The 22,185-nt window shown below is 33.5% G+C and overlaps 1 protein-coding gene across 1 annotated transcript; it reads left to right on the plus strand.

Moving 5' to 3' along the window:
- The first annotated feature begins 290 nt into the window (after positions 1–290).
- Positions 291–21,363, plus strand: LOC115885705. The gene is made up of 9 exons (XM_030904690.1): positions 291–333; positions 1,008–1,183; positions 3,521–3,710; positions 6,487–6,690; positions 12,364–12,690; positions 13,785–13,948; positions 15,298–15,499; positions 19,306–19,656; positions 19,712–21,363. The coding sequence occupies exons 1-9, from the start codon at positions 291–293 to the stop codon at positions 21,361–21,363; spliced, it is 3,309 nt and encodes a 1,102-aa protein (XP_030760550.1).
- The last annotated feature ends 822 nt before the right edge of the window (positions 21,364–22,185 follow it).

The following is a 22,185-nucleotide window of genomic DNA, read 5'->3' on the forward strand; positions in this document are numbered from 1 at the left end:
AGCTCCCATCGATTACACCCTCTCAGATTATAGCAAACATACATGCCCATCAAAAGCAGTATCAGGAATGTTTAGCCGTAAAGTACAATTTATATTATTCATTACCCAACTTATATAAGATGAAAGAAGATATATATATATATATCTTCTATATAACTCATCATACATTTTCCCCCTTTCTTGCGTTAAAACTCATCATACAGTTATAACTCATCATACAATACAGGTCACAGTCTATAACGCATCATACATGATTTTCATGGTTGTATTTCCCACCCTCCTCTGACAACATGTGTTCTTCCTCCGAGGAGTGGACATCGACCTCCTACGTTGGTATACACCCTTCCACGGTTGGGGTTTGACCCTCCGTGCCCTGCATAGTCGAGGAGCTTGTCGCCGGCTGAGGTACCTGTCAGGTGGAGACTGGAGGATTTGTGTCCATTTTCTCCACTTCTTTTGATTGCATGGAATTGTGAATATTCTAACAACAATAAATGAACATCGTCACATGCGGATTTTTACGACATTCGTCTCTCCCGTCTCTCAACTTCCATAGCTCTTTATGTCTGTCCAATCTTCTTCCTGAAAGCCTTTTGAATTCATAGCATAAACTACTCCCTGCGTTCATCATTTGGTGATCCATGTATGAATTCTTTTATGGCTATCGGATTATCATCCATTCATTGCAGGTGATCGTCCCAAGTTTGATTTTTTAGATATGTTCTAATCTTGAGATGCGACAACTTCTTCGCCAAAAATCCATTTCAAGAGACAGTAACTTATTTTTCTCTATTTCGTTTAGCTCCCACGTATTACCACGATAAGTGGTAATGCTCTCTACAATGGCTTTGTAGAGGAGGGCTTTGTTAGTGGGATATTCCAACATACTATGAATATCCTGCGGATATTGTGTGTTATATGGATGCATTTGTAATCGTTTGAGAATTGGACTATATGGATCTCTGTTGTTAATTAATTTATATGAAAATAATTGACATATTTTATAGGCAGGCAAGGACTAGATTTAGAAACGTCGTCCGAAGTATCAGAAAGTGTGGACGACTATATTCCTCACAGGCCTAAATCTTATCATTATGATGAAGACACGAAGAAGATCGTATATCATAACAAACCAGAAAAGGAGGAAGTCGAAGAAGAAGAAATTGAAGAAATTGAAATTCCCGTAAGTCTTTGTATTTTTTTGTTATACAAAAGGTATTAGAAATTAGGGAAATACAGGGTATTAGAAATTATATTAGTATTTATTTAAATTAGTCTTAATAATAATACCAAGGTAAGCAGACTAACTAATAAGTCTGTGAAAAGACTCTATGAACGTCAAAAAAAAACATCAAGGACAACAAAATTCTTGCAAGTTACTCTCTATAGCAATATAAATTTGCAATCTGGACTCAAAATATAATTAATTAAAACTCACAGTTTCTATTTAAAATAAATCAATAAGTATTAGCTTCCGGTTTAACTGGAAATAAGTCTAAATTATATACAATGGCACATTGTATATTTATAACCTATTGGCATAGAGCTCGCAATTCTCTATCCGACAATATTACGATAATTATCTGATTTATATTAAGTTGGTATTATTTTTCAAAATGGTAGCACTGCGTGGTTTTATCCTAATTGAATATGACCGAATTTACTCATGGTTAAACAATGGCTATACCTCTGTAGCGGATTCATCTCTTCAAAAAAATTCTCTGGGCATTTTGCCACTTGCACTGTAAAAAATTCTACAAAATAAAATATTTATTTTGTAAATACCACTACGTTAATCCAAGGGAGATCAACTTGTTAGCGGTGGGTTTACTAATAAAACAACAAAAAATGCTTAACGTTTTGAGAAGCATACTAAGGGCTGGCAAAGGTTAGTCTTGGGTCGAGATTTCCGTATGTAAGAAGAATACAATGCGTTTATAATGTACTGAACAGAGAGGGAAGAGTAAACACGTTGCCAAACGTATGAAATAAACCGAGAAACTGTGTACATTGCTAGGAGACGTGGAAAGGGATATAGCAGATTGGTCGCAGTCCACCGGTCGACCCAATCAGTACCTCTGTCAGTACTTAAAGTTCTAGGGAAAGGTGTACATCGTGCGTTCAGCTTCACGATTTAATTACGTCTCGTGATACTTTATTTGTTTATTTATTAACGAGTCGTTGTAATTTTTCCTATAGCTTGAAAAATTTTAAGTGAAATTTAGAAACACTTGCATTTTTGGTAAAAATAAGTAGAATTGAGTTAGTGTTTGACAGTGGTCGCGCTATTAGAACTCTGAATTCAAAAATCGATATCTCGAAATCTATTAGAAATAATTGAATGTAGTTTTTCAAAAACTTTCTTCCCAGACAGTATGCAAAAATCTTTATAAATACAAAAGTTACACGATTGCTGAAAACTGCTATGCACTAAAAGTAAATGGATGGGTTGTTTAAATTTTAGAATGGAAAAAAAAACAACCTTATCGGATTTTTCTTATGTAAACATATTGTAAATAATCCGAACTTTAAAATAAAAAAAAAGCTTCGATATTAATATTACTTAAGTTATGGCGTGTTATGATTAAAAAAGTTGAGTTTTTAAATTATCGCGATTACTGGCGTATTCTCGTTATAAAAAAATGGATACCCTAACGATATCCTTCTAATTCCATTTCAGACGCTCCGAAATATATCTAATGATTTCATCTAGTTACCTTTTCGAAAAAAAGTCTTAAAAATAAGCGGCTTGCGATCGTGATTTTACTTTACTTGATAGGGAAAGGCGTACCGGCAACAACGCAACAGCATACTGTCGCATTTCTCGCTCCGACTTAATAAGATCCCTATGGGATTTACTTCCACACATGTAAATACCGACCCAAGAGTAACAGTTGCCAGCACGGTATATCTCTTCTCTTCGTCGTAAATAAAAACACCAAAGTATAAAGAAAGAAACTATTTAAAATATCTAAATACAATTATTATTCAAGAACACTTCAGTTTTTTCAACAGATACCTACAGGTCTGTTCATTAGATACCTACAGGTCTGTTCATCTTACATCTAATAAAAAACCCTTGACTGTTAAAATGACATTATATCAAGTTAAACTTCAAAATTAACAATAATTATTAATAACAGTTACTTAATGAGGTAAAACCAAAAAGCCTCAAACTTCCTGTATTATTTATATGTTTCTTCCTTATTTTTTATTTGTTTCTAATTTTTACTTATGTTTATTTATGTTAAGCTTATTAAAATCAAAGAAGCGATAGCCATACATTACTAAACTCTACAGATGCCTGAACAATACGTTTATTTCTATTAGACTGTATTAAAAAAACTCTGTAGTACCTCTGGTCTCTTGTGGTTGGTTTTAGTGCCTCTCTATTACTCATAGTTGTTAGGATAAAAGTCAAACGGCTTGCACCCACTGAAACGCAAGTGAAAATGTCGTCAAAAAGCCATTTATTGTCATAATTTTGTTTTATGTAAATGATTTTTCTGCTAATTTATAGGTTAGTCCTGGCATTTATTTAGAAAGAGCAGAAGATGCCACCCATCCTACACCTAAAAAAACTACCACAAGTCCTCTTTTAGCAACAGCTACCCCTCCAGCAGATGGCGAAGGTCTCCTCGACTTCGTATTAAAGTTAAAAAATAATCCAAACTATAAATTTATACCTGACCCAACAACAGCATCACCCGGTAAGTTTATATTGATTTACTTAAAGATGGTAGACGATGTTTCGTTTAAAAATGACATGTTGTGTTGAACATTAGCCAGAGTAATGGTAAATAATATTAAAAAACTTAATTCGGACACATATTGTAACAGTCACCTCCGAATTAATAAGTATCCGGATTAGTGAAGAAATATTTTTATAATGTTAGTATTTTTATATGTTTCATACTTTTATTGTTTCCAACCTAAATTCAAGGTTTAAATACGTTTCTATTTAAACCGAGACGCAAAACTCTATAAAACATGCTAAAACTTTTTTTTGTTTTTATAAACTGTGGTTATTGTATCCATATGCACCCATAGGTTAGGTTAGGTTAGGTTGCTGGGGTTGGGGATCATGTTTGATCCATCACTGGGAGGCCTTGGGCCCATTGCGATACCCCTGTTATTATTGTACCAAACCTTCCTCTCATTCTTTCTTTGCGTTAAAGCACTTCCAGCTCTTTGCAAAGTTCCCGATGCCACTGATGTCGGCTTCTGATACTTCTTCTAGTCCCTCCAAAAAACCTTGCTCTAAAGTTTTAAAACGTCGGTATTCCAGTTGCGGACAGTGGTACAGCAGGTGCTGTGTGGTTTCTTTTTCCTCTCCGCATACTCTGCAGTAGTCGTCGTTGGAAATCTTTCATCTCACGAGGTTTACCCTCGTGGGGCAGTTTCCAATGATGACACCTACAATTATGCGTACTAGGTCCTTTTTGTTCTCGGGTAGTTGTTTTGTGTTTTTGCTATCTGGACATAGTCTTCGAGCCGTATTGCAGACCTCACGGTGTTGCTACGTCTCTTGCTGCTTGGCCTTGATGGTAATTCCTATAGCTTCCTTCAGTGTGTTAATTGTCACAGGTGGTGGGCCATCTACCACGGCCTCTCCCCTGGCCCCCTCTTTGGCGAGTCTGCTTCTTGATTGCCCACCACATTGCTGTGGCCTGACGCCCAGCACAGAGTAGCTCCGCCTTAACGTAGCCAGGACAGTGCTTCTCGGCAGTCCATAACAGTTCTCGATCTTACTGATTGCATGGTGATGCTTCTTAAAGCGACCAAACTGTCAGAGTATATCACGATTCTCCTATTGGTCTATCAGTAATTTTCTCTCATACATACAACTAGCCGCTTTCTTTATGGCATAAACCTCTGCTTGTAGAACATTACAGCCATCCGATAGCTTTAAATATCGTAGGGTGTCCTGTGTATACCTGTGCCTCCTGAAGTTGCGGAAGCATTTGTGTAGACTGATATCTCTTGAGTGTTTATTACTCGGTTGCTTTCCCATTCTTCTCTTGTCGGGATGCGAATTGTTATCTTTCCTCCAAAATCATGTTTGGTTGGCATATAGTCCGTTTTCTGGTCTAGTATATGTGGACTAGTGTTCGCCATAATTTTCCCTGTCATTGACAATATGCTCGAGTGACCGTAGTTGGTCTGGTTCCTCTGGTTCCACAGATTGGATATCCTTAATTTTAGGGCACTCTTAGCGGCCAGATCCTTCACGAGCCAGTCGATTGATTACAAGCCCAGAATTGCTTCTAGCACAGCTTACGCTGTGTTGTTCTTTGCTCCAGTTGTACCTACAGCTGCTAATCGTTGTACTTGGTCGTCGGGAGGCTTTTTCTACTAATCTCTTTAAGTACCGCTTTCCACCATACTAGTGCTCCATAAGTGATGATTGGTCTAACTATGGCAGTGTACATCCAGTGTATAATGTACGGTTGCAGACTCCATCTCCTTCTAAACAGTTTCATAGAATGCATTTATTCCCCTTATCATCCTTTGCTCCGTCTTTTCCCGGAAAGCTTCGAGTCCAGAATGATTCATTAAGTAACTACGCATCTTAATACACATTAAACACTTACATAAAAATTTCAACAAATGTGAAATTAATATTTAATTCGAATTGAAATGACTGATTTGAATTAACTGGTTTTAAAAAAAAATGAATCAGTTTTTATCTGCATACATACTTTCGATTTTGTTGCCTCAACAGCCTTCTCTTTTAATCCTTTCAAAAGCAAAATATCTTGCGTAGAAACATCATTTTCTTCTACCGAGTAAATATTTTTTAATAAAGATTTTACAGCATTGTTAAATTTCATTTTCAACACATTATCCTCTGTTTGACTTAAGTCGTCATTTCTTTCCTTTGTTTCCAATGCCTAGTATTTTTGCTTCAATTTATCTTTGCCCTTTTATACTCTTCAGTTAAACCAGGGACAAATTATTTTTTTCCTTTAGTTCATTTACAATTTTTTTATTTTGTATATGATTTAATTTTTTTCATTTGTTCTTGGTAGATGTTCGTTTATATATTCTTGGTATGTCTGATTTTTTTATATTTGAAATATTAAATTTGGGATGGAAATATTAAAATTGGGAAAAATATTCCAGTCATAACTCATACGCACATCCCTCGTGAAGCTGTCAACACTTTTTTAGCATTAAAATATATCGCACTTATAGTAACTTTTACTCCCAAAATGTCATTCGAATCGATAAAAGCACTTGGAAGAAAATTATAATAAATCGAAAAAATATGAAGTCTTTAACCTTTAGATACAAAACAAAGCAGAATCGGACCTATGTTGATACAAAAAATAAACTTTATGTTTACATGAGGAATCTCCCCACGAGGGATACAAATGTTTTTTGAAACACCCTATATATTCAAAAATAATAACAATGGTAGTTCAACAGAACAGTTTCCTTTTAAAATTTACCCAAACCTTATTTGAACATAAATCTTTACAGATACTCTTAGTAGTGCAGCTAGCGTGTCAATAGAATTGCAAAGTACTACCCCACCAGCATTTCTAAATATATTATCCAAAGTAAAAAGTGACTCACGATATAAATATATAGAAGATCCGAAAGAACCTTCGGCCAAGAGTAAAACAACTACTATTAAACCTGAAGAGGAGGAAGCAGAAGATGAGTTGGAAGAAGAAGAACAAGGTAACTATTATTTTAATACTATTTTATATAACTTAGAATTGGTGCAAATTAATATAAACTTAATATGCATACAGGGTGAGTTTTCTACGATGTTCTCTATGGGTATCTCGGAAACTACTGGAATAGAGAGTCCGTTAAATGGGGAAAGAATTGCAGTTTTGTGGGGTCATAAATATGCGCCATTTAGGTTTTGAAAAAGTTGAGTGCTTACTAGATAGTTCGAAAAATACAAATTTCGGTTATTTCCAAAATTGTCCCAAATTCCATTATAATCTATTTTAGACAAAAAGTTTTCAGATAAAAATTGTAGATAAGCATATCCTTAATGAGATTGTGTTAGGTTAGGTTTCCTCCGTTTCCTCCGGTTTTCTCCGTTTTTTTTTCTAAAGCCTGTAATTTTTGATATGTGACACAAACAAAAGGTTTTTTAAATGGAAACCATAGTTGGCCATGACTTCATAAAAAGCGCCATTTTTTAAGCTTTTCAGCAATGCCCGACTTCATTGTAAATTGTTTTTTCGAAAAATTACTGAGTTATAGTCAATTAATATTTTTCTTGACTAATTTCACTTAGTTGGTATGGTATTCTTATTCTGATAATGATGATTTATAACTTATAAAAAGACAGAATATTTTATTAAACGGCTCTTTACAATTTCCATTACACCTCCCAAACTAGAACTTAAAAATTGGCGCCGGGAGGCACGTATAGCCGCCCATACTAAAATATGTTAATATCTGGAAAACTGCGACTTTGACTGATTTTGATGTTATTGCAAATTTTGTTGCAAATATTATTCCTAATCTTAATTTGAAAACCGCGTTTCGCTAGCTACTGTAATTTTGGAGTTACGATTTTTTAAAATATTTAACCCTCTCCCATACCCCCTTTCCAACCCCCACCCCCACCAAAAACTAATAGCCAGATTCTCGGGTGCCACAGTATTTTTGTGCCAAATTTAGTTAAAATCGGTTCAGCGGTTTTTAAGTCATCGTGTTACAGACGGACAGACGGACCGACAGACACCATGAAAATATTTTGTATTTAGGTCATTTATGACCCAAATAACTCATTTTGAGTGAAATTAAAAAAACTTTTTTTTGCCGATCTTAATAGCCTACCATACCTATTGGTATGGTCGGCTAAAAATCATCATCACTACATACAATTTAAGTTATTTTAGAAAATGTTCAAAAAATCCGCTATTGTTTTCAGTACATAAATGCATCTTTTTAAAACTGAATAACCTAAGTTTGGATGTGACAGTTTGACATTTCTGAGAGCAACGACAATTTAACTGTTTCCATGGCTAAGGTTAAAAACATAGTGGCGCGACGAGAAGAGCGGCGAGCATGCAGCGCGATATCGCGTCGATCGAGCCTCGAGGTGCTAAAACATAGTAGAGCGGCGAGGAAGAGCGAGGTACTTGTACAAATTTATTATTTTCATTTGCTTATTGATAATTTAAAATGTTAACAGTGGCTAAAATTCTGAGCAGTAGTGTCCCAAACATTTGGTTACATGAAATTTTAAAAATCCGGAGAAAGTTTAAGTTTTATAACCTTTACGAAAATTTGTTGCCACTTCATATCATAGCTTTTCTAAAATGTACCGGTTATGGTGATTACTATCTTTCTCATCCCATAAAATCTCTCTTACAAATACTAAATCTATGAATTTTTGAGAATCATCAATCTATCATTTTCTACAGCGCGACGAAAACAAAATTATTTGAATCGATCTCGCCGCTCGATCTAACCGCTCGAGCAGATCGCTTTAAGCTACATACTAAATCAATTCGCTGGCCGAGTCGTACTTTGGCACGCAAGCTTATCTTATGTACTTCAGTGTACTCATTCACAACAAAATTCGACGCCAGAGTGCAAGTTGAAGTTGGATTGAAAGCATAGATAAATGAAACAAGTTTAGATTGGAAAGTGCCCATAAGGACAATGTAAACACTATTGGGCGCTATTTTTGCAACGGTCGCGACCCAAAACTTTTGGAAATTTCGGAGCGGTTCGGCTTTTTCCGGAATTATATCGCCAAATATTGTTTATTCAAATTTATTATTATTTAAGTTTAATTTTATAAATAAAAGACAGTGTGTTGCATACAAGAAACTTTATTTTATATAAGGACGCATGTATGAAATACCTATGAAACGTTATGCTACGGTCCACGATGGTTTTTGCAGTTCACAGTTCACAGCACAGCTTTTTAAGTTTTTAATGCCACTTTTTCACAATTATCACCGGTTGGAGTAAATAAAACTTGAATTAAACTCACAAGATAGCAATTATTACTTTGAAAATGGACGCTATAAACACTTTTCGGAATTTCTTTAATGAGAGCGGTTTAGATTTTGAAAGATTATTATGATTTTTGAAGATTCTGACTTTGACAAGAGAAAATTATTTTTGTTTTTGTTTGCCGTTGTTCTTAGCGACAGCTATAGCAGCGCCAGATCGCGTAAAACGGTTGCGACCCAAAATAATTTCGCGACCTAAAATTTTTACGGGCTTTCCAATCTAAACTTGTTGCATTTATCTATGATTGAAAGCTTGCAAGCTGCAAACTTCCACTTCAGCACGGAATTTTCGTTTGACAATTATAACAAATTTGACATTTAAATTTTAATAATTATTTTTTTTGTGTCGTTGTTACAAGCCATTTTCCTGTGAAAAGTAAATAATTATTAAAAGAAAAATGAGTGAAGGACGCTATTCTTATTTTATTAGGACTTGTGGCTTTGCTGTTAAAAAAAACGACAATTATTGTTGCAGCTCAATAATTAGCTTGACCGAAAACCAAGGGGTTTACCAAAACCCAAAAAATGGGGTGTCTGACCCATATTAATGGCGAGAAAAAGTTTTGGGTGCTTGAGACACATTTTAGAAAAAAATCATCAATAAATGACGTTTTTGTTTCCATTTTTCTAAACATAAAAACTTGGAAAACTTAATTAACAACTGTCTCCAAATCAAACCTAAAAAATGTCAGGAGAACGTTTAAACACGCATGCGCAAAATTCGAATTGAAATTTGTTGTGAATGGTTAATTTCGAGCCGACTTTAACGTCGAAGTGCCACTCGGCCAGCGAATTGATTTCGAATGTAGCTTTACTATGTTCGCACGTACTCCTCTTCACAGGTTTGTTTTGGACGCGACGTCGCGCTGCTTGCTCGCCGCTATCCTCGTCGCTCCACTATGTTCTTAGCTTAACTAAATGAAATTATTTAAAAATGATAAGAATTGGCTATAACTCAGTAATTTTTAGAAAAAAAAAACATTATAGCTTATATCGCTGAAAAGCTTATAATATGGCGCTTTTAATGAAGTCATGACCAACTGTGGTTTCCATTAAAAAAACATATGTTTGTGTCATATGTCAAAAATGACGGGCTTTAGAAAAAACGGAGAAAACAAATTCATTAGGGATGTGATTATCTACAACTTTTACCTGAAAACATTCTGTCTAAAATAGATTATAATGATATTAGGGACAGTTTTTAAAATAGCCGAAATTTGTTTTTTTCGAAATATCTAGTAAGCCATGAACTTTTTCAAAAATCTGAAAGGCGCATATTTATAACCCCACAAAACTGCAATTCTTTTCCCATTTAACCGACTTTCTATCTTCAGTAGTTTCCGAGATACCCATAAAGAACATCGTAGAACACTCACCCTGTATGTTACTATGGACTAGATGATATTTTCAAACAAAGGAAATATTTCAGGCAGTGCTGTAAGTGTTCTTTATCAACCCAGTGTTGATATATCAAAAATACAAGTTTTTAATGTTGGAGATTATTTACCCAAGATTCAAAGTCCGATAACTTCCAATATAAAAACAAGTTTTGTCAAAAAATACGTTGTCGACAAACTTTTTCCTAAACTACGATATATGACCGTATTTGACGTCGTAAAAGATTATTTGTCTCAAACAGCGCCTGTTCAATACATTAAGAGTGAGTTAAATTTTCATATATGCAGTGCTTGTTTGGCAAAATAAATATTAATGTAAATAGTTCGTGCAGTGCTTCTAAACGTACAGGGTGAGCTAAATTGGAGGCTTTTAAAGGGAAACACCCTTTTCTATAGGAGATAGACGAAAACTAATATCTGTGTCTGTAGCTCAATTTTTATCAAAATCATGATGGTGAAAACAGTACATCGATATCTGTTACCGTTTCGGAGTTACGGGTTGTTTTTCAAAAATGTGCATTTTAAATAAATCGCTGTAACTTTTTTGCAATGGAAAATGTTGTATTTTTATGTAAACATTTCCAAAACACCTTTCTACATACAATTTAATGGTTTAAGAATATTTTTTTAAACACCTTGTATATTTTTAATTAATTGAAAAGAATTTAAAATTACCTTTTCAAACTTGATATTTTACTCGATTCCTCTTTGAGATATACAGTTTTTAGAAATTCGCCCACTTTGAATAAGTATGGGTTTTGACGGCGGCTGCTGTATTGCAATAAAATTATAGCTGTGAGGAGCAAGTAAAACGAAAATAATATTTGCAATGAGAGATGCAGAATTTGATAACAATTTAAACTATATTTAACAACATTAACTCATTTAAACTATATCTAATAGCAATAGAAATAAGTAACAAATCAAGACATGAGACATTTACCTATATTAGTTATTGTCTATCTTCTATAGAAAAGGATGTTTCCCTTTAAAACCGTCCAATTTGACCCACCCTGTACATACATTTTATGTAAATACTTTTATCTCCTTCAATTTCAGTATCTTTTCCTCAGTATTCAACCTCAGTTTTATATATTAGATATCTTCAATAATAATATGGGCGTTTTTATTGCTATTTATAATAATTATAAAATAATCACTGCTAAAATGTATACTATTTAATACTTTTCTATAGGATTTATTTTTACTTTGTTTTTTATAGAGGAGAGATCTTGAACACTCACTGAATCCACTCGGACCAATCGACTAGACTCAGCTTTCGGCAGATTTTAGTATATTCATACATAGAAATAAATGTAATTATCCGGACCGGTTGTCGAGTCGAGCAATACGAATTAGTGCGTGGTCGACCGGTCCGGCGACTACATTTATTTTTATGTATACCAAAACCTGCCGATAGCTCGAATCGACCGGTCCGAGTCGATTCAGTGCGCGTCTTCCTTTAGAGGGTTAGGTCGGATCTCCTTGCTGCAGGATATGCTTCTACTCTCTTGATGTTTTGTTAAACAGACAGTTTTCTTCCTCAAAAAATGTTATATAATTTTTTTTGTCAAAAGGTTTTCTCAAAAATGTTAGTTATAGAGTGTTTGATATCGAAATTCATAAAATTTTACAGATAATTTAGGTATGTAATAAAAAATGGGGGTACCTATTTAAACTAAGAAATTTTCTGTCGACTTCCGGTATTTCCAGAAGTGCCGCCATATTGAAAAAAATTTTAATCGATAGATCTCATTGTGAACACAATGATGTGCATAAAATCTCCGATCTAGATCTTGTAGTTCTCTAGAAACTTCTAATACATGCTCAGTCTGGGACACCCTGTATACAGTTGTGATTGGCGACGTAATTGATACAAAATGTATATATACTTTTATAAACTATAATTTTTTGACTATAAAGCTAATTATATTTTATCTAAACTATTATGTTTTATATTTCAGGTAAGATTAACATAACCGATGATGCCGAAGAGAAACTAAAAAACATACAAATATTTGATATTAACCAATTTATTCCTACAGTTCAACCAATAGTTACGCCAACACCCATTGATTATTCAAAATATAAAACTATTGAGAGACCCAGGCACAATATAAGCAGTAGGTACAATGCAGATGAAGACAGAAATACAGAGGAAGATGAATCGATTAAAAGGCCTGCGTTGCTTGAAGAACAGTCGCATACAGAAGTTTCTGAACCCAGCAATAATTCGGAGAGCATAATTATTAGTAGTACCGAAGAATTATCTAAGCCAACTGAAACTAGTGGTAATATTCATTTTATCAATATGTGAAAATAATATATTCTCCTTCTCCTTCTCCTTCTCCTTCTCCTTCTCCTTCTCCTTCTCCTTCTCCTTCTCCTTCTCCTTCTCCTTCTCCTTCTCCTTCTCCTTCTCCTTCTCCTTCTCCTTCTCCTTCTCCTTCTCCTTCTCCTTCTCCTTCTCCTTCTCCTTTCATTATCCATTATCATTATCGTACCATCTTCTCCATTCTCATTGTCATTATCATTGTCATTCATCATTCATTGTCATTCATCGTCATCCTTGTCATTGTCATTCTCATTTCATCATTCATCGGCTGTCTTCTCATTCATCATTTGTCATTTAATCAATTTCTCATTCTCTGTCATTTATCATTCTCCTTCTCATTCTCATTTCTCATTTCCTCATTGTCATTGTCATTGTCATTCTCATCATTTGTCATTGTCATTGTCATTTTCTCATTCTGTCATTTAATCATTCTCATTGTCATTCCTTAAATTACTCATTTAATAAAATTTAATTTCTCATTCATCATTTAATCATTGTCATTCTAATCATTCTCCATCTCCTCATTTTCTCATTTGTCATTCTGTCATTGTCATTTAATCATTTTGTCATTTGTCATTGTCATTTCATCATTGTCATTTAATTTTACAATGTTGTCATTGTCATTTATCATTATCAATAATCGTGTCATTTTATCATTTGTCATTTTAATAAATTGTCATTTTGTCATTGTCATTCTCATTATCATTATCATTATCTGTCCTTCTCCTTCTCCTTCTCCTTCTCCTTCTCCTTCTCCTTCTCCTTCTCCTTCTCCTTCTCCTTCTCCTTCTCCTTCTCCTTCTCCTTCTCCTTCTCCTTCTCCTTCTCCTTCTCCTTCTCCTTCTTCCTCTCCTTTATGTCTCGTTACTGTTTTTTTGTGTTTCTGTGCATGACAGATCTGGCTTCGCCTGTGTATGTATTAGTAGTAGATTCAACTTAAGATGTAGCTTGATATCTGCTCAGAAAATAAAGGCCATAGAGGTTCGACATTATACTTTTCCTTTTTTTAACTTTATTATTTAAACATTTATCATTTCTATGCTATTCTAGTTCAACATAAAAGACGAAGAATAACAACTGCAAGAGTACCAGAAAGCAACGTTCAAGAAGATAAACCAAGTTCTACGAGAACATCTTCTCGCAGACGTGCCAGACCATCAAGTGAATCACTTGATAATAGGCCAACGAATTCTCAAATAATAGAAACATCAAAGGTTTGACATTATTTAAATACCTACTGTATATACATATAGGGATTAACATATTTAACATGTAATTAGTTAAAAATGTCTATACCTATTAGTCTAAGAGCGAGCAACGTTTTCGAGAAAGTATTTTAAGACGTCTGGCTCTTTGATATATCTTTTACTATGCTCTCTGGAACAGCATGTGGCCCGTCTGGCTGCCGATACCCGTTACGTTCACTACTGCGCATCGGAAGAAGATCGTATACATATTTTTTAATTTAGTCCTATAAATTCTAGTATTGAATATAAATCGAAAGTGTCTCCATACGCAGTGCGTAGAGTTTCCGATTACGAACCGAGGATTCAGAGTTCGAATCCGGGTCAGGGCAAAAACTTTTTTATTATATATTCTGATAGTAAAGTATTAAATAATTCTGGTGATTCAAAAAAACAAATATTTAATACTTTACTATCAGAATATAAACGAAAATAATATAAAAAGTTTTTACATGGACCCGGATTCGAACTCTGACTCCTCGCTTGATAGGCAGAACCTGTACGAGCCGAGCTATGGAGACTCGGTCGGTTTATATTCGATACTATAATTTAAAGGACTAATAAAAATATAGGATCTTCGTTCAATGCGCAGTAAGGAACGCAACGTTTACCGGCAGCCATACGGGCCGCATGCTCTTCTAAAGGGCATTGTAAAAGATATATCAAAAAGCCAGACGACTTAAAATACTTGTTTTCCGACGCTGCTAGCTCTCGTACTATATGTGGCGGATTCATCTCTCCAAAAAAATCCTATATGGGTTTTTCGCCACTGCAAGAAAATCTACAAAATAAAATAGTTATTTTATGTAAACACTTCTGGGCGTTAATCTTGTGGAATAATCTGCGGAAACTACTTGTCAGAAGTTAACGAACAAAAAAATGCTTAAAGTTTCGGAAAGTTTATCTCTTTCCGTCGTCGGAAGCAAAAAAAAATACAAAGAATAAAGAAAAAAACTATTTAAAATATTTAAATTCAATTATTCGAGAACACTCTAGTTTTTTTTTTAAAACAGATGAGTCTACAAAAACCATTGACGTTCTGTTAATATTTAAATCACATTATATCAAATTAAACTTCAAAATTAACAATTACTACCTGATAACAATTACTTAATAAGGTAAAACCAAAAAGCCCAAACTTTCAGTATGATTATTTTTAATTTTTACTTATGTTATGTTTATTTATGTTATGTTCTTTAAAATCAAAGAAGCGATTGCCATACATTACTAACATCTACAGATGCATGAGCGATACATTTATTTTTATTAGATTGAATTAAAAAAGCCTTTGTATAATATAATCAGTACCCAATTTTTAGTCATCGGAAATCCAAATTTCAACTGAAAGTGTAACTCCTGATAATCATGGCAAAGCAAAAAGAGTCTATAGAAGAAGACCTGTAAGAATTAGGAGTACAACAGAAAAAGAAGTTGATACTGACCAATTTAGTGAAAAAATAGCCAAAAGAAGTATACCAGAAGAAGATGACAGAAGTAGAAACTTAGAAAATGAGAAATTAGGTATCTAAAAGCACTGTTTAAATGTAAATATATATGTAAATACACAGCTTATTAGTAAAATATAATTATATTTAATATTTAGTTGTGTTTGGTTTTTCACTTAAGCCCAGATTCACAATTGGTATCCTTCATCGCAGCTTGTACAAAATCAAGCAGTTGCTTTTGCGGTGTGTTTTCTGAATTAGTTTTTGATGATGTAAAATTGGATAATTTATTAAACATATGCATAATCTATGTAAGATCTAAGTGAATAACTACAAAAACGGGAGATGGTTGCTTTTTCAGCGCGTGTGCTGATATGCAACTTTTAGTCGGACAATAATTTAGTTGAAGATTAGTAACTAATATATTCTTATGGAGCCGCACATACACGCAATCAAACAGTCGGTCGATCGGCTCTATAAATGAGAACGCGTATTAACGTATCGACTCGGACTAGTAGATTCGACTAAGAGCTATCGCCAGGTTTTGGTATAGACATCATGCTTAGACATAAATGTATCAAATCATCGGACTGGTCGACGGAACCCTTCGGATCGGTCGACTCAATGACCGGTCTGATGATTACATTTATTTCTGTATATACCAAAACCTGCCCATAGCTCTTAGTTGGGTCGACCGGCCCTAGTCGTTACAGTGTATGTACTCCTTAAGAATATTTCCTCCTTAAGAGTCCATTTCACTAGTCCGAAAAACTAGCAAAATATGCGTTCAGCATATTTAACGTTTTCTGTAAAATTGGCTAGGTAGGTATTTTTACACAAATGAAGAAGAAAATTAAAGTTAAAGGATTATACCATATCCGTATTGCAGCACATTTTTAGACAAGTTCTTTATTTTTAAGATTTTGATGGTCAAACATCAACAAAATATTCCATATGTTTCGACTAAATTTTCTTAAAAATAAAGATATAATTTAAAATTCTGTTACAACACGGAAATTGATTGAAGTTTTGTGATTACAGTGATATATAATTTATATGGTTTTGTAACAGATTGCTCGCTATTTTATGGCAAATGCTGAAGCTCTACAAACCTTAATCAAAGCACGTGTGTTTGGAATTTTGGATGTGGCTTAACACGAGAGGATCGGGATAAGCCTTAGGCAAATTTCTGAAATATAATATATATTTCCTTTAGCCACACACCCGCTTTACCCGACCCCTGAGAGGGATCCTTAAGAATATACTTTTGTAACTAAATAGTTGGCCGACTAAAAATTGCATATCAGTGCGTGCACTTAATGTTAAGGTATTTTATTATTTATTTTTTGAATTGACGCATTCTTCAAAAGGGATTTTTTTTATTCAGGATGGACCAAAATTACAGAATGAATGATGGTACAACACATCGCATTCTCAATTTAAGCAACCTAAACGAAAATGATGTAGTGCCACATTCACAATCTACGTGGACAGTTTGTGAAGTTAAGAACACTGCTTATGTTAACTGTCATCTAGTACTTGACTACTGTCAGATTTTGAGCAAGCTGCGTTACGCTTGATTTTCATGCGTCCGTTATCCATTGATATGATGCCGATGGTCCGACCGGCGCGGCGCTCTGATTGGTGATAGCGTTTTCTCGCCACATTTCATCGGTAAATGTTTGGGACTCCAGTCCGTCAACGGAGAAAGATCGTACGATAACGGACGTTTTGGCACTTTTTTGGCAAATTTAATCTAACCTTAATAAAAATCTAATAGTACAAGAGCTAGCAACGTCGTGAAAACAAGAATTTTAAGAAAGCTGGTTCTTTAATATACGTTTTTTATGCTCGTTTTTGTTATGCTCTCCTGTGGTCTCCTGACCAAAATGGAAAGTGCGTAGACTACTGCGATTCACAACTGCGCATTATATTTGTACAGGGTATCCTATTTTCGTGTGTTTTATGGGATTTCTCGTTTATGATTGGAGATATGCGATTTATGAGATAGAATGATATGCGATTTTTACATTTGCTACTTTTTTTGTGAAACTAAATATGCTACACATATGTTTATCCTAGCCTCCTTAGTTCTTAAAAATACAGGGCGAATTTGTGATGCGCAGTAGTGAACGCAACGCCTACTAGCAGCCAAACGGTCCGCCCTCTGTTCAGGAGTAACAAAATATAGATTAAAGAACCAGCTTCCTTAAAATTCTGTCTCGAAAACGTCGCTAGCTCGTAGACTATAAGTAAAACAGCGTAACCGTTATGGAAATGAAAATATAAAATGCCACCAATCACAAGCAAATCGTATATACGATCAACGGAGGCATATGCAATAAATTTAAAAACTGCGTAATTTTTTAATCAATCGAAGTCTTTAAATTCAACCAATAAAATTAATATGGTATCGTCGCCGCCGCCGCGCCGCGCCGTCGGCCAACGGATACATGAAAATCAAGCTTTGTTTCTTCGGAGGAATAAAGTCGGGATGAGTGAGACTGATCTTGGTTTTGCTCTTGCACAAAAAGTAAGACTAAAACCAAGACTAGGGTTTGATCTGCAAAACAAAGATCGACAACAACAAGAAAAAACAGTGCAAAACTTCCGCAAGAGCAAAACAAGCTCATATGTGTAGCATATTTAGTTTCATAAAAAAGTAACAAACTAATGTGAAAATCGCATTATTGTATCTCTACTCATAAATGAGAAATCTCATAAAACGCACAAAAATGGGATACCCTGTATAGATGTGATGCACAGTATAGTGAACTACAGAAGTCTACCGGCAGCCAGACGGCCCGCAGTTTGGTCAGGAGAGCACAAGAGAGCATAGCAAAAGATATATGTATATCACAACAATAAGATTTCTTAAAATTCTCGTTTTCCCGACGCTGCTGGCTCTTGTACTCTCTGTATTATATTTTGGTTAGATTAAATTTGCCAATAAAGTGTCAAAATGTCCGTTATCTCATAGATAAAGGAAACAAGTTTAGATTGGAATGCCTCGGCTTGCCGCCAAAACTTATAATACTATAATATACTCAACATGTTTATTTTTTGTCAATAATGACATGTATTGACTATTTCCATTCCAAATATCTTGAGAACGGTCGCTGGTAGGGATTTTTACCAAGAGACATTTTTTAGGTAAAAAATTACGGAAATGTAATTTTTTTCACTCAGTAATTTTATATAGGTACGGACGAAAAGTTATTATGTACTTTTCGAAACAGTTAAAACACTTGTAGATGGCGTCCTCTACAAATTGTATCAAAGTCATATTGAAAAGTCAAGAGCCATATTAACATCAAAATCAAATTTCTCATGTCAAAAAATTCACAGACACCAATTTTGATCCAAACATTAACGTTACTTCAAAAATTATTTGAAAAAAAATGAAAATAAAAATGAAACAGCTACACCTTCTATCCCCGAAACTAAACTTTTTAGGACACACATTTATACGAACTTTTATACTCATTTTTATCTGCAGAATATACCTCCGAAGTCTCTGGAATACAGTTAGGACCACCCTGTATTTTTGTTGAGGAGATACTGTAAACCTACAAATATTTTTACGTGACTCAAATAAACTTACTGTATAACCCTCATATATGTATATTTGTATAACAAAGCATAGCCTTGCATAACAAAGAGGAACCACCCGACATAACAGCTGAAAAAAATATGTTACATTCAAATGAGTTTATCTCAATAATTGAATTCCCATCTTTTCAATTTTGTCATAATATTTAAATTAAATTTATTTAATCTTATTATAGCTCAATTCTATAATGCTCCTTTGCTTTGCTTTATTTGCTTGGTTATATTTTTTTCTAAAATTATATATTTTCTACATTTTTATTTTCTTTTTAGAAGCCGATTCCAGTCAATACATTCTTATAGCAAAAGACATTCTTCAAGATATTATTAAAAAAAATCATGATAAACAGGATAAAATTAACTCAGCTGTAAAGGCGCTAGAACAAGATTCTATTACATCTGAAACCAATTATGGTTCAGATTCACAAATTAATAACGCTTCAACGTTAAGCGTCGACGACACATTAAATACTACAGTTATAAATGATAATTATACCCACGAAGACAATAGTCCTATAAGTTATAATATAGCACAAGATTTGATTAAAGAAGTTGATGCTTTGGCAGTTAAACAGGGAATTATAAAGGCAAATAAACGATCTTTCAAATATTTGGAAAATACAGGTAACTATTGTGGTTTTAAGCCAATTTTGTTCAATTTACATAAAAATCATTTTAGATAATAATAACACAGATTCCAAAGATATCGAAAAAATTGATACAGCAAATCAATTTACTACTAAATTATATAAAAACATTAGTGATGACAAAGATAGCATCGAGATTGGTGCATTTAATAAAAATTATGATAAAGATAAAAGTATAGTAAACCAGTACCAGACAGATGATCAAGTTATTGATACAACAGCAAAAACTTTCGATAATACAGAGCAAAGAGCAGTGCAAGAAGAGAGTAAAGAAATTAGTAGCGGTGGCAGAAACTATCAAAGAGAAGAAGAAACTATAATTGCGGATCTACTGAAGTTAATACGAGAACCGTTTGGAAGAAATAAAAATTCTGGTAAACCTAACGTAGAAAGAAATAAAAATAAAAATAAAACATCTAACGATTATAACTTAGGTACCAAAAAACTTTTAAAATATACACAAACTTTGGATCTACCAACACAGTACAGTGAGCAAAATGACTCCGAAGATAATAGTTCCTGGGTTGAAATAATTAACAAAAACTATGACAAATCTAAAAAACATGGAGGTAATTATAAACCCGAAGAAATATTTGACGAATTTCGAAATAATGACGATTTGGGCAAAAGCACTAATATAGAAAATAGTAAAATAATACAAGATAAAATTAAACCGGACGTGGAAATATTTGACCAGAACTATAATAAAACCGCCAAGCATGGTGGAAATTATAAAAATGATATTGATAATGTAGCTGACAGTTTGTCACAAAAAGAAGTTTTAACTGAACCTAACAGTGAAATTTCTAGATTGCCGAAATTAAATGAGAAAACTGAAGATGATAAAATATTGGACGTGGAAATTATCGATTCAAATTATGATAAAACTAAAAAACATGGCGGTAATTATAAGGAAGATGAAGAAAATGTAACAACTGAAGATGATTCATTACTTGAAAAAGATACAAGTGATACCAATTACCTTATATACTTAATGCCGAAACCGACTGATTATAACTATTCCTTGGCCACTGACTATTACATGCCAGGAAAAAAAGTATTAAAGATTGTCAAGAAAACGAAGATGCTAGAAAGAAGTGATCAAAAAAATAAACCAGTTGTTGACAATTTTGAAGAAAAGGAAGCTTTGGTTCCGCTAGATAATAAGCATAGCGTTGCATTAGATCCTTCCTTTATAACATCAGAAACTAAAATTGGAGAAAAAAGAGTCAGAAAATATGAGAACTCATATACTCCTGATAGAGCATATGTAGACAATTTGAATATAGATAAGTTCAATTCTCCAATTGATAGTTATCAAAATAAAATTGATTTAAAAGTTGTTCCAAAGCTAACGGATGTTGTTCTTAAACCCGAATATTTTTATACAGATCCAGGTCTACCTATACAAATTAACAAATTACATGATCACACTACAAAAATTAAATTGGACACTGAAGATTTGGAACGTGCTATAGCAGAAGGTGACCTTTTTAAGAGTGAAGATTTACCAATTAGAGAAATTGTTGATACTAGACGAAATGATGATGAATCAAATATAGTAGTTACTGAAACAAATAAGAAACCTATTCATATTGAAAGGACAGGGAAACACGAAACACTGAAGAAACCATTTTTTATTAAAGATCCTAGTAAAAGATTATATTTTTATGCTACTGTTTAGAACAAAAATGATAAAACTTCTGTACATATACCTACTTTTATTGTATAATAATTTTAATATTTTATAGAAAAAAATGTGTAATATTAAAAAATACTGTATTGAAAATAAAATGGTTTTATTCTATATTTTTACTAGAGGCATTATAATAAAGACAAGAGAAAGTATTTATAGTGGTTTTATTAGAGCGGTAAATCAAAGGGGTAAACCGAGGGGTATATATAACCTCGGATATAACGATTATAACTTAGAAACCAAAAAAAGTTTTTAGTAAAAAAATATACACAAATTATGTGTATACCAACACTATATAGTGAGCAAAATTGATTCGGAGGATAATATATATAATTCTTAGGTTGAAATAATTAACAATAATTATGACAGATCTAAAAAACCTGCAAGTAATTATAAACCCGAAGAAATATTTGACGAATTTTGAAATAATAATAATTTGGACAAAATCACTAATATAGAAAATAGTAAAATAATAGAACATAAAATTAAACCAGACGTTGGAAATATTTGACTAGAACTATAATAAAGACCCAAGCATGGGGGAAATTATAAAAATGATATTGATAATGTAGCTAACAGTTTGTAAGCAGTTTTAACTGAACCTAACAGTGAAATTTTAGATTGCGAAACTAAATGACACGACTGAACATTTTCAGTTTTGTTTTGTTTTTGTTTCTGACAGTTTGTCGCAAAAAGCAGTTTTAACTGAACCTAACAGTGAAATTTTGGATTGCCGAAACTAAATGACAAAACTGAAGATGATAAAATATTGGACGTGGAAATTATCAATTGAAATTATGATAAAACTAT

This window comes from Sitophilus oryzae, unplaced genomic scaffold (genome assembly GCF_002938485.1).
Source record: "Sitophilus oryzae breed Bouriz unplaced genomic scaffold, Soryzae_2.0 scaffold_41_pilon_pilon, whole genome shotgun sequence".
Taxonomy (NCBI): Eukaryota; Metazoa; Arthropoda; class Insecta; order Coleoptera; family Curculionidae; genus Sitophilus; species Sitophilus oryzae.

What these genes read in the sequence shown, in the direction of transcription:
- LOC115885705 (XM_030904690.1), top strand. Translation starts at nt 291, where the DNA reads ATGTGTTCTTCCTCCGAGGAGTGGACATCGACCTCCTACGTTG. An exon ending in AAATAATAGAAACATCAAAG is followed by an intron (nt 13,949 to 15,297) that starts GTTTGACATTAT and finishes CCCAATTTTTAG; the next exon opens with TCATCGGAAATCCAAATTTC. An exon ending in CAAATATTTGGAAAATACAG is followed by an intron (nt 19,657 to 19,711) that starts GTAACTATTGTG and finishes AAATCATTTTAG; the next exon opens with ATAATAATAACACAGATTCC.